The sequence below is a fragment of the Grammomys surdaster genome, unplaced genomic scaffold (assembly GCF_004785775.1).
Source record: "Grammomys surdaster isolate TR1022 unplaced genomic scaffold, NIH_TR_1.0 126086, whole genome shotgun sequence".
NCBI classification, from domain to species: Eukaryota; Metazoa; Chordata; class Mammalia; order Rodentia; family Muridae; genus Grammomys; species Grammomys surdaster.
In genome coordinates, this window is record NW_021620894.1 from 2056961 (window position 1) to 2073067 (window position 16107).

General features: G+C 36.3%; 1 protein-coding gene across 1 annotated transcript; it reads left to right on the forward strand.

Annotated features, from left to right (window-relative positions):
- The first annotated feature begins 4641 nt into the window (after positions 1–4641).
- LOC114611169 (olfactory receptor 145-like) lies at positions 4642–5743 on the forward strand. The gene has a single exon (XM_028755818.1). The coding sequence runs from the start codon at positions 4733–4735 to the stop codon at positions 5666–5668; it is 936 nt and encodes a 311-aa protein (XP_028611651.1). The 5' UTR covers positions 4642–4732; the 3' UTR covers positions 5669–5743.
- Positions 5744–16107: the final 10364 nt, after the last annotated feature.

Genomic DNA, 16107 nt, shown 5'->3' on the forward strand with positions numbered 1-16107 from the left:
TGCTTTAAGAAAAGCATTGGAAATTTTTACCAGAAATTGCATTTGAGAATATGACGTCATGGAGGAAGAAATGAAATTCAAAGGAAGAGATGCTCTGTCAGAATATATTTGCAGGGAGAAACAGACACCATAGCATAGAATTTTTACTAAACCACTTGAGAAACTCAAGATTTGAAATTACTGTGTATACAGGATTTTACTATAAGGAAGAATACAGCTGGAGTTTAAATATAGTCTGGGAGTGAGGATAGAAAATACATAAATGAAATTCTTATGAGTAAAAAGTTAAGGTATTATTACGAAATTCTATTTTTCCATCTTTAGCTAGGTAGAATGTTTTTATTGCACATCTGAAAGTATGAGCTGTGTGTGTGTGTGTGTGTGTGTGTGTGTGTGCGTGTGTGTGTGTGTGTGTACATTTGTAGAAGCCAGAGATCAGCACTAGATGTCTATTTCAATTGCTTTTAGTTTATTTGGGGGACAGAGTCTCACTGAACTGAAAATTCACTGGCTGGTAGGCTACTTGGCTAGCAATCCTCAGGATCCTTTGGTCTTAATCTGAGATTACATACAAATACAGCACATTCATATTTTTATATTTGTGCTGGAAATCCGAACTCAGATCACATGCCAACCACTTTACTAACAGTGATCTCTCCATCATTCTATCTTCTGAAAATAAAAAGGGTTAATTTACTTGAGGATTCTCTTGTTGGTGCCTATCAAATAAATATCAACTGATACGATATTACATAAAATAGTAAACCTGTAACTTAGGAATCACTTTTGGACTATAGAGACAGTCAAATACGTGATTGTATTTATTGTACAAGCATGAGGACCTGAGTTTAAATCACCAGAATCCATGTCAAAAGCACGGTGTGGTTCTGTACACGCTTGTAATCCCTCACTCTTACAGGAAGGGTCAGGAGACTTGCTTAGCTGAATAACCAACAAAGTCCCAGAAAATGAGAAACCTTTTCTCAAGCACATAAGGCAGGCCACTAGATGTCCCCTCTGTTCTTTATATCCACACACAAATATGTGTGGATAAACTATATTCACATGAACACATATATGTATAGTCACAAAAGGGATCAGTATTAACAACATTGTCTATTGGTCAAGCTTATGTGCTTTCTGATTCAAACAAATATGAAAGATGTAGAATAATTAATACATTTAAAATAAAAGACTGAAATATGTGATGTCAGGGACACATTCTCCCATATTTTGTAGAGTACTCTGCTTTTGTTTGCATTATGTATATCTTATTTATATCCCAAGACATTTTTATTTGCTAAAACCATTTTTCCTATTTCTATCTTTGAAAACAATAGGTTAATTTACTCTTCATTTTCAAACCTGAAGAGTTTAGGATAAGAATACTAGAACTAATCTCTCTCCCATTTGTTGATTGTCTCCAACAGCTATGTCATTTGCCTAATGAGTGCAGAGCTGACACTTGATAAATGCCAAAAGAAAAATTATGTGAAGGTTTTTTCCTCCTTTTACTGGTATGTTATACCAAACTTGATGCTGACAGTGGCTAAATTAGTTCTGAGAGAGACTTTAAACATTATAGGCAGTTCTACTACTGTAAATATCCAAGCTTACTAACCAGGCCAAGGTCACCTGATCTGGCCCCAAATAGTTAATTTAGGACAGTTGGAGGGCCCACAGCAATACTGAGATCTTAACAATTTTACTGAAACTCATGAGCCTTTTTATACTCTTATCAGAACATAGTGGTTTAGACCCTGGGATCTCTGGTTGGTTGGGATTGTTGCTCTTCCCATGGGGCTGCAAACCCTTTCAGCTCCTTCAGTCTTCTCTCTAATTCCTCCATTGGGAATTCCATGACACATTCAATGATTAGTTGTGAGCATCCCCCTCTGTATGTGTCAGGCTCTGGCAGACCTCTAAGGAGACAGCTGTATCAGGCTCCTGTCAGCAGCATTATTTATAATAACCAGAAGCTTGAAAGAACCCAGATGTCCTCCAACAGAGGAATGGATACAGAAAATATTGTACATTTACACAATGGAGTAATACTCAGCTATTAAAAACAATGACTTCATGAAATTCTTAGGCAAATGGGTGGAACTAGAAAATATCATCTTGAATGAGGTAACCCAATCACAAAAGAACACACATGGTATGCATTCACTGATAAGTGTATATTAGCCCAAATGCTTGAGTACCCAATATACAATGAACAGACCTCATAAAGCACAAGAAGAAGAAAGACCAAAGTGTGGGTACTTCGGTCCTTCTTAAAATGGGGAACAAAATACTCATGGTAGCAAATATGTAGACAAAGAATGGAGCACAGACTGAACGAAAGGCCATCCAGAGACTGCCCCACCTTGTGATCCATTCCATATACAGTCACCAAACACAGACACTATTGTGAGTGCCATGAAGTGTATGCTGATGGAAGCCTGATATAGCTGTCTCCTGAGAGGCTCTGCCAGTGACTGACAAATACAGAAGCAGATACTTGCAGCTAACCACTGGACTGAGGACGAGGTTTCCAATGGTGTCCCCATGGAGGAGTTAGAGAAAGGAATGAATGAGCTGAAGGGGTTTGCAACCCCATAAGAAGAACAACAGTATCAACCAACCAGACCCCCCCAGAGCTCCCAGGGACTAAACTACCAAACAAAGAGTACACATGGAGGGACTCATGGCTCCAGCTGCATGTGTAGCAGAGGATGGACTTGTTGGGCATCAATGAGAGGAGAGGCCCTTGGTCCTGTGAAGGTTCAATGCCCCAGTGTAGGTGAATTCAAGGATGGGGAGGCAGGAGTGGGTGGGTGGGTGTGTTGGGAAATGCCCTCATAGAAACAGGGGAGGAAGGATGAGATTGGGAGTCTGGGGGGGGGGACCGGGAAAGGGGATAAAATTTGAAATGCAAATAAAGAAAATATCCAATAAAAATATAAACAAAAATTGTTTATTTAAATTTTTTGAGCTATAATTACAGAATTTCTCCTTTCTCATTTCTTGCCAATCCTTCTATATACCTTCCATAGTTCTCTTCATATTCATGTCCTCTCTTTTCATTGTTGTCATGTATATAGTATACATTATATATAATGTATATGCATATATTATACATTTGTATGATACACACACATATATATGTATATATATCCACTATGTATATGTACATATATGTATATGTACACAAATACGAGTGTATAAATTATTTTAGAAAAAAGGGACAATAGTGTTCAAACCAATGGATTGGTTGGATATGTTACAATGTTGGTAATACTAAGTCCTTTTAAACAACAAAAGTAAAGGAACAAATGTAATCATCTTTTAAAAGATTTAAAAGATCATTGTAAATCAAGTGCAAAATTCAATAACAATATTTAGTTATATGAGAAGGAAGGAAAAGTATAGAATGTATCTGCTAAGATAAAAACATTTATAATTGTGGAAGATGAGTATGAATGGACCTCAGAGGGAAAATACTTAGACAAAATAAAAAAGGAAGTACTGAACCTAAAGTATCATGCACCATGTATTATTCATGATACAACATGTTATTATATGTGGAAAGATGTGCAGGAGCCTCTGATATTTTTGTAATTGTTTACGATGCCAGTAGTCATATGTTTGCATGTGTAGCTATAAACAAAAGAAACACAATTAAAGACAAGGGAAGTGGAAAGTTTTCTACCTCAACTTCCTTAGGGAATATACAATCCCACAAGTAAAATTAGAGTTGAAGATTATCTCAGAGGGTACCAGAGTGAAATCATCTTCATTACTGTATAAATAATGTCTTAGATATGTTCTTTGTAAAGGATGTTTATTAAAGAATAGGATCTCGGAGAGGTCTCTATATCAAGTCATAAAGATAATGGCACACAAATAAAATGATTTACATAACTCTACTTGGTATTATGTCGAGACAAGAAATGAGAATTATTTAGATTTCTGTTCTGTGGTGAGAATAATATTAATAGAAAATGATGGTCTTAATCCAACACTTGAATAAAGTCAGAGATTGAGATTTGCAAATGCTCAGGAGGGGAGAGATATTATTATCAAACTACCGTTTCCTTCAAAAGCAAAGTTGTTTCTCTGAAGAGACCAAAGGCAAAGAACAGACCACAGGCAAAAGTCTGAGTCCTCTAGACAGAAGGGTAAGCATTATCATTATGTATTCATGTGCTTTACTGCTGTGTCCGGATCTAAGCATAAAGTATAGACAGTTGAAAGTTTCCTACAGGAAGAATGTAGATTCAAAGTTTGCCATTTATCTGGTTTGTCTTTACTTCTGAGAGTTTTCTTAAAGGATACTCCAGATTTCCTGCCAACTTAATGCTTGCTGTTCATGCTTGGGAAGCCAAAAAACCTCTGTCAGTCTCTGTTCTAACTGAGTCCTCATGGTCTCCATCTTAGGCAGAGTCTAATTTGGCTGTCAATGCAGGGTATCTAGAATGTAGTGAGTGAAGGTTGACAAGCATAGATTGAAATGCTAAATACAAACAAAAAAGAGAATGAATGCCTGTGTATCTTCTTGGCACATTTCTTCCATGTGCTTTTACATTGCTGAACTTTCCACACGTTTCCGTCATAACAGCAGCAATAAAACTACAAAATAGCCAAGTTTTAGCAGAGGCTCTCGGCTCCTGGATGCAAAATGACTAGACACAGCATGTTTTCCTAATTCTGAACACGACTTCTGTCTTTCAGATCCTGGTAGAAGAGAATGGACAGTAAAAATATTTCCTTCATTACTGAGTTTATCCTGGTTGGCTTAACAGAATATACGGAGACCCATTTCCCCTTCTTCTTCCTCTTCCTAGGCATCTATGTTATCACGGTGGCTGGAAATCTGGGCTTGCTTACTCTGATTGGAATGAATTCCTCTCTTCACACCCCTATGTACTACTTCCTCTTTAATTTATCTTTCGTTGATCTCTGTTACTCTACTGTCATCACCCCAAAACTGTTGGTTACCTTTGTCTCTAAGAGGAACACAATTTCCTATGAAGGATGCATGACTCAACTCTATTTCTACTGCTTCTTTGTCAGTGCAGAATGCTACGTGTTGACAGTGATGGCCTATGATCGCTATGTGGCCATCTGTAAGCCCCTGCTGTATACTGTTACCATGTCCCCTCAGGTCTGTTCTCTGTTGACTCTCATTGTCTATGTGGGAGCATTTATTGGTGCATGGGCCCACACAGGGTGCATGCTGAGGCTGACCTTCTGTAAGGACAACACCGTCAATCATTACATGTGTGACATCCTTCCTCTGCTGGAGCTTTCCTGCAGCAGCACCTATATCAATGAGCTTGTAGTATTCATTGTCGTAGGTTTTGATGTAGGTGTGCCCAGCATCACCATCATTGTTTCTTATACATTCATTCTTTCTAGCATCCTTCGCATTCATTCCACTGAAGGAAGGTCCAAGGCCTTCAGCACCTGTAGCTCACATATTATTGTGGTTTCTGTTTTCTTTGGGTCAGGGGCATTTATGTATCTCCATCCTTCCTCCGTTTTGTCCATGGATCAAGGGAAAGTGTCTACTGTATTCTACACCATTGTGGTACCCATGCTCAATCCTTTAATCTACAGCTTCAGGAACAAGGAGGTCAAGATTGCCCTGAGAAAAACATTGAGTATAAAAATATTCTCCTGAGTTGGGGATAATATTAGTTACTGAAGAGACTACAGGCTTCTCTTGAAATATGAAAACAAAGGAAGGGTCAAAGATAGAGCAGTTGACCTGGTATGAAACTTTGGAAAACTAAGAATATCATATAATCTGACAGAGTTACTAGAAAAAAAATAAGTTAATATGTGGTAACATCGATTGTGAAATTTCTTTCTTCTCTCCTTTAGTTTTTCATTTTCGTTTCCTTTTTATACTCATGGTGATCCTCCTGCCTCAGCCTCCTGACTGAAGGGATTATAGTAATAAAATATCATATCTGGCTATTTTTCTTATGGCAGTCATATCTTATGATCTCCACAGTGTTTCCTATTTGTATTTTATGGGTAATCGCAACATCTTTTACAGCATCATTACCAGTCAATTATAGGTTAAAATATTATCATCATGTAAAGAATCCCTTCTGAGACAAATAAGTTTATATAAAGTTCAAACCTATAAGTTTCATTGTGGCAAAGCTGAATTCTCTCTAAGCATCTGAACTCAACACGTGGAAAATAATATTTAAAATATGTGTAATTGTGTAAACATTTGTTATTATTATTTTCAAGTTGGTAAAAAGTCTTATACATTATAGCATATTTTAATATTAAATAAAATGATGTTTTAAAATTCAATTTGTCATAGAATAATAAAATTAATGATTATAATAGTAAATTTACATAATTAATCATTCTATTAAAATATCTGAAAAAATTTCAGGTATAAAAATGATAAAATATCTGAATAAATTTCAGGTACTTATTACATTAAAATATTTTGATATCATAAACTTTAATATAATAAACTACAAAAATATTGTTTATAAGTATATAAACTATACTTAATTAACTCTTCTTTTTCATTTCTTCAATTCATCTCAGACTCTTACTAAGTACCTACCTACCTACCTACCCTCCAACTTTAAGATTATTTATTTCTCAGTCGCAAAATAAAAAAGTCAAAACAAAACACACAGAAAAATATAATGCCAAAGCAAAGCAAAGCAGAACAAAAATGTTTGTTACATATGTGGAGATAGTTTTGTTTCTACTCAATTAAGGACACCAACCTACCAAATTTTCAACTCAGAATGTATCCTACATAAACGATGGAGCAGAAACAGAGGGAATGGCCAACCAATGACTGGCACAAAACCAATCGCTAACACTATTAATGGTACTCTATTAAGCTTGCAGAGAGCAGCTTAGCATAACTGTCCTCTGAGAGGCTCCATCCAGCAGATGTTGGAAACAAATGCAAAGATCTACAGGCTCAGGTAGTCTTGAAAGTTGGGGGGATTATTGAGGGACCTGTTGGAGATGCAGACTTCACAGGAAGACCAACAGAGTCGACTAACCTGGACCTTTGGGAGCACCCAGAGACTGAACCACCAACTAAAAAGCATGCATTGGCTGGATCTAGGTCCCCCAGACATATCTAGCAGATGTGTCGCTTGGTCTTCATGAGGGTCCACCAATAATTGTAGTTGGGGCTGCCCATTTCTCTGTTGCCTGCCTGTGAATCCCATTCCATTAACTGGGGTGTCTTGTCTGGCCTCTGTGTGACTAGTCTGCAGTGACTTGATAAGAAATGTTGGGAGGATGGGGGCGAGGGGTTGTGTAAGAAAGATGGAAGACCAGGAGCAGTGGTGATGCTGCTATTGGGATATAAAGAGAATGAGAGAGAGAGAGAGAGAGAGAGAGAGAGAGAGAGAGAGAGAGAGAATGAGAATGAGAGACTGAGAGAGCAAGAGAGGGAGAGAGCAAGAACAAAGGAAGGAAGGAAGGAAGGAAGGAAGGAAGGAAGGAAGGAAGGAAGGAAGGAAGGAAGGAAGAAAAAATCTTGACTAAGGTGAAAAACTCTGTACATATCATGGGGAGTTTACTTGTTACATATGTGGAGATAGTTTTGTATCTACTCAACTAAGGACACCAACTCATCAAACTTTCAACTCAGAATGTGTTCTGCATAAAAGATGGAGCAGAAACAGAGGGAATGGCCAATCAATGACTGGCCCAACACCACTCCCTAACACTTTTAATCTTTTAACACAAAGATTTGTTTCCCTTTGAGTATGTACTCAGCAGATGGACACAGTTAACTTACATAATGGTTTTATTTTTCCTTTTTGATTGAAATGTTTTTCTTACAATATATTCTAATTGTGGCTCTTTCATCCTTTAAATTATTCTAGAGTTTTCCTACCTTCCCACCTGCCCAAGTCCATACTCCTTCTCTCTCTCTTTACAAAAAAAAATCAAAATCAAAAAATTAAAAATATAAATAAAATATGAAGCAATAATTTTACATACACACACACATACACACACACACAATGCCTATACAAAGTAAAACAAAACTAAAACTCTACAGAACTACCACTAAGTTTGTTCAGTGTTACCTAACTATTCCTAGGAATGATGGAATTTCTTATTTTATTTTATAATGTCTCTGCAAACATAGAATATTCCTTTTCTCTAAAAATCCTCCCAAACACTCATTTTATTTACCTTTCTTGGTAATAGCCTTTTTTAACAGTTATAATTTGGTATATCATGTTAGTTTATATTGATTTTCTTTATGATTTATGCTGCTGAATTTTTACCATATGCCCATGGCCACATAAATTCTTAGCATAGTTTGAATACTGGACTTTTCTGTGGATATTGTTCGTGTGTGTTTCCTTAATATTTACAGACTCTCTAGTTATTCTGTTGAATTTTTTTTGTGAAGAGATTTTAAATTTGATGAGATTGCATTGGGCACATCTTTGCTTTTGTTGACTGTGCCTTTAAGATCATACTTTTAAAAGTTCAGAAAAATGTCACAAAGCATATTCTGATAAAGTGAGCTAACAAATGTACTCATTGAAACTTACCTTAATAAAATGAAGGTAAATAACCTCCCTGAACTTACACTCGGATATGTAAAGGTGTTTATTACGAAGGAACAGAACATGAATGTGTGGAAACTGAAACATTTTTCAGTATGTGAAGAGATAAATAATCCTTGGAACATTGACACAAAAGAATTTTCTTTAATTAAAAGGCAAAATGAGTCAAATCACAGAAATGTACAGAGGAAGCTCAAAGTAAAAAAATTTCAATCTGAAAATTGTACAAATATATTACATGATTTTAAATATATGACCTCCAGAAGCAGTGGACTGTGGTGCTTAAAATTATTCGTGGTTACTGGGGTTTGGGTGTAGAAAATAATAAATGATTTGCAGATTGTTTCAGGCAGTAAACTACTTGTTTTGGATACCTATCAAAACCTAAAAAGTCATAGCATCTAGAGTATACAGATTTATACTGTACTTTCTACTTATTTTAAAAATCCATACCGTGTCTGGTAGCACCTGCTTGATATCCTAGTTCCTGTTGTGTACAGACATGAAGAGTGCAAAGGCTAGACCAGCCTGAGCTACATATCCAGACACCAACCAAATAAATACATGCTTAAGTAAATAAATAACACCAAGACGATAGGTCAAAAGAAATAGCAAATGCTACCTAGGTAAGGGACAAAGAGCTAAACTAGTTTTCTGAGTGATTATAGTTGGAAGTGTTTCTGTGTAGGGAAAGTTGAGAATGTAAAAGCAGAAGTTAAATAGCCTCTGCATTTATGGGATGAGAGAGAAAGCTGTTGCCTTCTTTTCTTTGAAACAATGTAAAAACAAAACACCTGTTCATCCAAAGTGCGGCACTGACAAAAGATTAGGAACTTCACTTTCCTAATGACCAGCATGATGAAACATTAGGTTACTAAGTTACTTATACTTACAGGAGCAAATATTTTAAATGACATGGGTAGCTGCTTCACTGAAAACCTCATTCCAGAATGAGAAATGACTCACCAAAACTGCTATGCTGATTTTTTCTGAAAACTCCCCTGAAGAACGTCTCCCCTACCCAGAAATATGTCGCTACTTACGTAACCTCAAGAAAGGCCTGGAGAGTCTTTAACTTTCCTGACCGTCCTGTGATTTGTAGGTTTCGCTAGCTTACTGTGCTTCCCTGTTTTCTCCAGGAGGACATACCTTAGCTCACAAAAGACATTTACATTATTTACACACGGTTAATACAGAAAGAATCAGAGCCAGGAGGATGGATCATTCCAGACAAAAAGGAAACATCTTTTAGATATGTGGACTTGGTTAGTCATTTTGTCCCTGAATGACTTTATTATATCATTTGCAGTGCGAAGTTCTGTAGCAAAGTAGCTTTATTCCTTAATGTACGTATCAAGTTATCATTACTCTTTTGTATATATGAAACTTTTTGCTCTTTTTGATGTATTGACAAGGAGTGTGCCTATAACTTGATAAACAGTGAAATATTACCCACCGTGAAGATACTCTTCAATTAGGGAAGAATTTCCTGATCTCCTAGGCTTTTACTTCAGTGTATAGTGAGAGAGAGAGAGAGAGAGAGGGAGGGAGGGAGGGAGGGAGGGAGAGAGAGAGAGAGAGAGAGAGAGAGAGAGAGAGAGAGAGAGAGAGAGAGAGAGAGAGAGAGAGAGAATGTGTTTTAAGAGTTCCTGAATATATAATATATAAGGTTATATGACTATTGAAATATTTGGGGGGGGGTCTGATCCACTCTTTTCTATACAGCTTCCAAATAGAAGACACAGAAACCTGAAACTTTTACTAAGAAGCTGTAAGCCTAGACTGGGCAGGTTTGGCGCTATTCAAACCTACATCATAGCGATACGCCCTGTGTTACTAGCTGTTAGCGACTCTACACGACAAGCGTGCTCTTTCCCATGTGTGTCCTCAGAGTGAGCTTCTCTTGGTCACATTCTTATGGTGCATTTTGCATCACGGTGACCTTCTATCTTCTTCTCCCTCATGGTCTGTCTTAAGATCCCTCACTCAATTCCAAGTTTCACTTTCTTACCCTCTCTGCCTACTCATAGGGTCAGCCTTTTATTAGCCAATCAGGGGCTACTAGGGAGCATTCTTTACAGCGCATTGGTTACTACAGTGCCCCAAGATCATGTTGCAATCTGGACAGAGGAACGGAACTCAGCTTCTGAATATACAGTGCACAAGACAAAACCCAATACACTACCTCAGATCGCTATCATTTATTTATTTATTAGAAGTGCATTCAAACTCCTTCTTCCAAGCAAGTTTGAAAATTATAAAATTAAACTAAATCAAAAATCTATAAACCAGTGAGTAGAAAATATTGTAATTTTTACATCATTTGAGCTTCAGAATTGGGAGTTTTTAACCTGACTTTGATTCCTTAGATACAAAATCCTTTCAGGAGTTTAAGAGAGAAACTACCATATCTACATTTTTTTGTTATCATTCATATATGAACTTGCAAAATCCCCCAAAGGAAAAATTAACTTTTAATAAATCCATAAATAGTTCATCTCCTTCAGGACAAAAAAGCAAACTTATCTCCTGGGACTTATTTTTTATTTCTATTGAGAAATTATGGATTTCCTTCCTTTTCAATTGAGTGGGGAATTAGGCTTGGGATTTGAGAGATCAACTGAAGCTTTGAGGAAATTCTAATCTACAGTTATACAAATGCTGGATGATATTGGAGGGCATACCACTCTTTCTTCTCTTTTTTCCATTATGTTTTTAAATTGTTTTTACCCCATGTAAATTCTATAATTTAAATTAATTAATCAACTTTTCTCTCTTATTTAGTAAATCGAAACGTATCCATATATATATATATATATACACACACACACACACATATATATATATTCTAATATATATCAATCTAATATATATATATATATATATATATATATATATATATATATGTATGTATAAAATCTAATCACACACTAGAGGTTCATGAAACTGAATAAGTATGAAATTGTACAAGTATTTAGGGTTTTACCCTAAATAAAATAATATTTGGGTGCAAAATTCTGACTATAGCTAGTAATCAATCCACCACCTTATAAAAGGCACTTTAAAGCAAATTACCTAAATAAAGCAGGATTCTTTTTAATTAACTATTTTATTTACATTTCAGATGTTATCCCCTTTCCTCATTCCCCTCCCCACCCAGAAACCCCCTATCCCATCCCCCCATAAAGCAGGATTCTTGAGTGCATTTATTTAGTTGGTAAAAAAAAAAAAGTAACTCAGGACTTCTTTCTACATATCACTATGTGACACAATCTGAATGACTGAAGTACAATGACACTATGATGAATAAGCTAGTGTATTCCTTGGCCTTCAGTACCTGCAGGTAATTACAGGTGAATCTGTTCAACATTCTGCTGACCTCAGTGTTTTTACTTCTCTGTGTGCTTAGGGACAGAAGTGTTCCTTTTTTTTCTTTCTTTCAAAGTTTATTTATTTTATGTATATGAGTACACCATTGTTCTCTTCAGACACACCAGAAGAGGACATCAGACCACATTATAGATGGTTGTGAGCCACCATGTGGTTATTGGAAATTGAACTCAGGACCTCTGGAAGAGCAGTCACTGCTCTTAACCACTGAGCCATCTCTTCAGCCCCAGAAGTGTTCTAAGATTCATTCTTTTACAGTTTTGTTATACAAACAGACATATCCAACTTGTGTTGAAACTATACATACTGGATGTTAATTCATTGCAATCCTCCCACATAGTGATAAATACCATCTTATGACTACATATTATTTTACCCTGTTGATTATTAAAAATACCACTATTTGTTTCTATTAATCATCTATATTTATATCTTAAATATGAAATCAATTACATGGTCTCTCAAACAGATCTTGTACTCCAATGGGCAAGGCTTTTGATGAAGGAGAGAAACTATACTTCCAAGAATAACAAAGGGCAATGAATGGGGTAGATTAAATACTTGTGCTCATGTCACTATTTCTCAGTATAGGCCTTATCTAAACCTATTTCTACCATTTGGCTTGTTTTTCCCCTGTAATGACCTCATTTACATGACTTACCTTGGAGAATAATTTCTATTAGAGAAAATCTCACTGATCTTATCAGTAGATGTATCTACTTCCAACACTAAGAAGCATTAAGCATTGGTCAATGGCAATTTAGGATATAGGTGGACCTTGTCTGAAAGCAACTTCTAATTCTATTTTATAGATTCAACTAACTTCACTCCAATTCCATCATCATATTCTGTTAGTAAGCTTCTGGGGTTTCAAAAATGCTACATTAGTTGCTTTGAACAGAGCATTCTTATATCTATTGAGGAGTTTGCAGCTTAGAAAGGAAAATCAGTAAACGATGCCCATAGAAAATTCAGTGCATTGTGGTAAGTTCTACAAGAGGGAGGAAGCCCATGAGGATACAGGGAGAAAGATCCAAATATATTAATGCGAAACATAGGAGGTTTCTTGAAGAAGATAATATGTGTAGAGACCCACATGAAGCAAAAGCTTATCTAATTATGAAGATAACTTATTTTATGAAGATAAACTTATTTATGAAGATAAATTAGGAAGATGAGACTTTCTTATTTGTATCTTCATGCATCTTTCCATGCATGCCGAAAGATAATTTACTTAAGTTCACTCTTTTTATATTAACAGTAGCAAATTCATTAGCATATCTGCATAATGTAGTTTCTACAGGTATCTTAATATCTTTTCAATACTGTGTCATTTTTCCCTATGTTCCAAAATCTGTAAATATGATGATTTTATTTTCTTCACTTTTGTTTCCGTATGAATTTTCTTTCCTTCTTTCCTTTTCCCTCCTTTCCTTCCTTGTTTGTTTTTAATATATCCTGACCATAGTCTCCCCTTCATCTTTCCTGCCTTCCTCTCTTCCTAACACACTCCTCCTTTATTTCCCTTCAGCAAAGAGCAGTTCTCCCAGGGATATAAACTGAAAAGGGCATAAAGAGATACAATAAGACTAGTACAAACCCTCATACGAAGGCTGGAAGAAGCAATTCAGAAGGAGGGAATTTTTAATTATTTTATTTATTATATTACAAATGTTGCTCCCCATCCCAGACCCCTTCCCTGAACTCTTCTTCCCCGCACTCTCCTTTGCCTCTGAGAGTGTCTTCCTCCAACAATGCCACCTCACAACAGACATGCACCTTCCCTGTGGTATCAAGTCTCTACAGGATTAGGTGAATCCTCTCCCACTAAGGCCAGATAAGGCAGTCCTTTGTTGAATTCTTGCTTTAAGAATCTCCTGGAGCTAGAAAGTTGGTTAAATAGTTGAGAGAACATTTTGCTCTTGGAGAGGACCCTGGATGGATTCCTACTGCTTGGGATGACATCTCACAACTCTCTGTATCTGTAGTCCCAAAGGATATGAAACCCTCTTCTGACCTTCACAGGCACTAGACATGCACACAAAATGCTTGCGCACACACAATAATAATAATACAAAAGAAACTCTTCTTATTCTTGTTCTTTTCTTCAGAGCACGTTTTAATGCAAAGTTTATTTAATCAGGCCTTTCCTTGATTTAATATCCTTTAAAGACTTCTCTAGGCACAAATTTGAAAGTAAGGAAACAACTACAACTGGTTTTAATGTAATGAAAATCCACAGTGAGATTTACCTGCTTTTTATGGTTTTTAATTAATGAATGAATTTTATATAAATACACTGTAGATAGTGTATTAAAACACCCAGAAGAGGGCATCAGATCCCATTACAAATGGCTTTGAGACATCATGTTGGGATCTGAACTCAGGTACCACTGAGTCAGCTCTCCAGCCGCATGGTTTTTATTTTATACTGTTAAGTTAACCAGAAAGATTTATGTATTTGCAAAGTACCATGTGGTTTTTCTAAGAATATCCAGACATTCTAAAAGAATTTGGGGGATTGGTATTTAGGTTCAGTAAGAAGAAATTTTAGTAAAGTTTGATTTCTCAAGTGGATATATTGAGGCTACAACCAATAATAGTGTTTTCTGGAGAGAGGCATTTCATCTAAGTGCAATCGGAAAAAAACCTGAGAAGTGTGATAGTTACAGCCCAGGACCAGGATGGGGCTGACCTGTATATAGGACATGTTTAGGAGTCGTGTGTCGATATGTCTAGTTTCACAGTTTTCTACTTTAATATAAAATAGAGCACACAATCTTTTAGCAACTTACTGGCAATGAAGCATATTGACTTTTGAGTTAAGACCTAAGATCCTCTGGAGAGTCACTGCACATGACTCTTCCTTTGTGCAATTGAGAGAATGAAATACTGAACACAGAGAAGCCATCTGAGAGGAAGTTTGTATCTCTAAGGAAACGCTGTACTCACCACTAGTAACATGTAAACAGGTATTGGTCCTGGAAGAGCTATCTCTGAAAATTAACTGTTCATTGGTGTTGCCAAAACCCAAAAACATCCCCTGGGTTGAATGCCCAGGCTGTTTATCTGATTATAAATAGTAACTTTCCCCTGGTGTTATTGTAGTGGACTTCTTGCAGAAAACTAGCAAAATGCACACTTTACTTTCATCTTCAAAGGAGTTCCAGTATCATGTATGGGTACAAGCTGTGTCCTGATACAGCCAGCACTATAGAAGCCTGAGATGTCTCTGTCCCCATTCTTTCCTCAAGTTTTGGAATTATTTTCACACAAACCATTTATAAATCAAATATAATAAGGACTAACAGTCTATTCTCAAAAAAAAAAAAACTGTGAGTATGTGATTTCAAATATAGATTTAGAAATGTATTTGGTGAGTTTGCATCCCATAAGTCTTTTTAAACTAATTTTACTTATTCTTTGAAACTTTCATACAATATGTTTTAAGTTATTATTTCCCATCTCTGATCTCTTCTAAGAGCATCTTCCCTTATATATTCACCCAATTTTTTGATTGTCTTCTCTCTTAAACGATGTAAGAGAAAAAACCACTGAAATTCATAGAGTATGCTTTTTCTCAGCTGTTTACTCCTAAGAAAGGGGCCTTCCCTGGAATATGGTACATAACCAGTGTCACTCATTTAAGAAACCGAAGTTTCCATCTCTAAGAAGCACAGTTTAAAGTATTCTTTTATGAACTCTGGGTTTGAGGATCCTGGTTGCAAGTTTTGCTGCAGTAGTCAGGTTTACAAAACTGTATTGGAAAAACTTGTCCCCATTTCAAAAGATGGTCCCTCGGTATCTTAAGCATTGCTAGGTGAGGGATCTACTCAAGAAGCTTCTAAATAATTTTCCCTGGGCAAGGTTCATATGTATAATAGCACATTTTTAACTGCTTCTGAAATGTGTACAGTTGCCTCTGTAGAAAGGAAGGGAATTGCACCTACAAAGCCACTAAAAGCTGAAATAGAAAACAGGCAACCTGGGACAATCATACACTGCAAGGAATTTCTTCAAACTACATGATTTACAAACCATCTAAGGGTCTTTGAGGGAACAATAGAGTCCAGAACAAGGATGTGAAATGTCTTAGGTAAGTTCAATATTGTGTTCATTGTTTCTTTCTTTACTTTTGTAG

Coding starts and splice junctions, on each gene's coding strand:
- LOC114611169 (XM_028755818.1), top strand. CDS start 4,733: ATGGACAGTAAAAATATTTCCTTCATTACTGAGTTTATCCTGGTTGGC.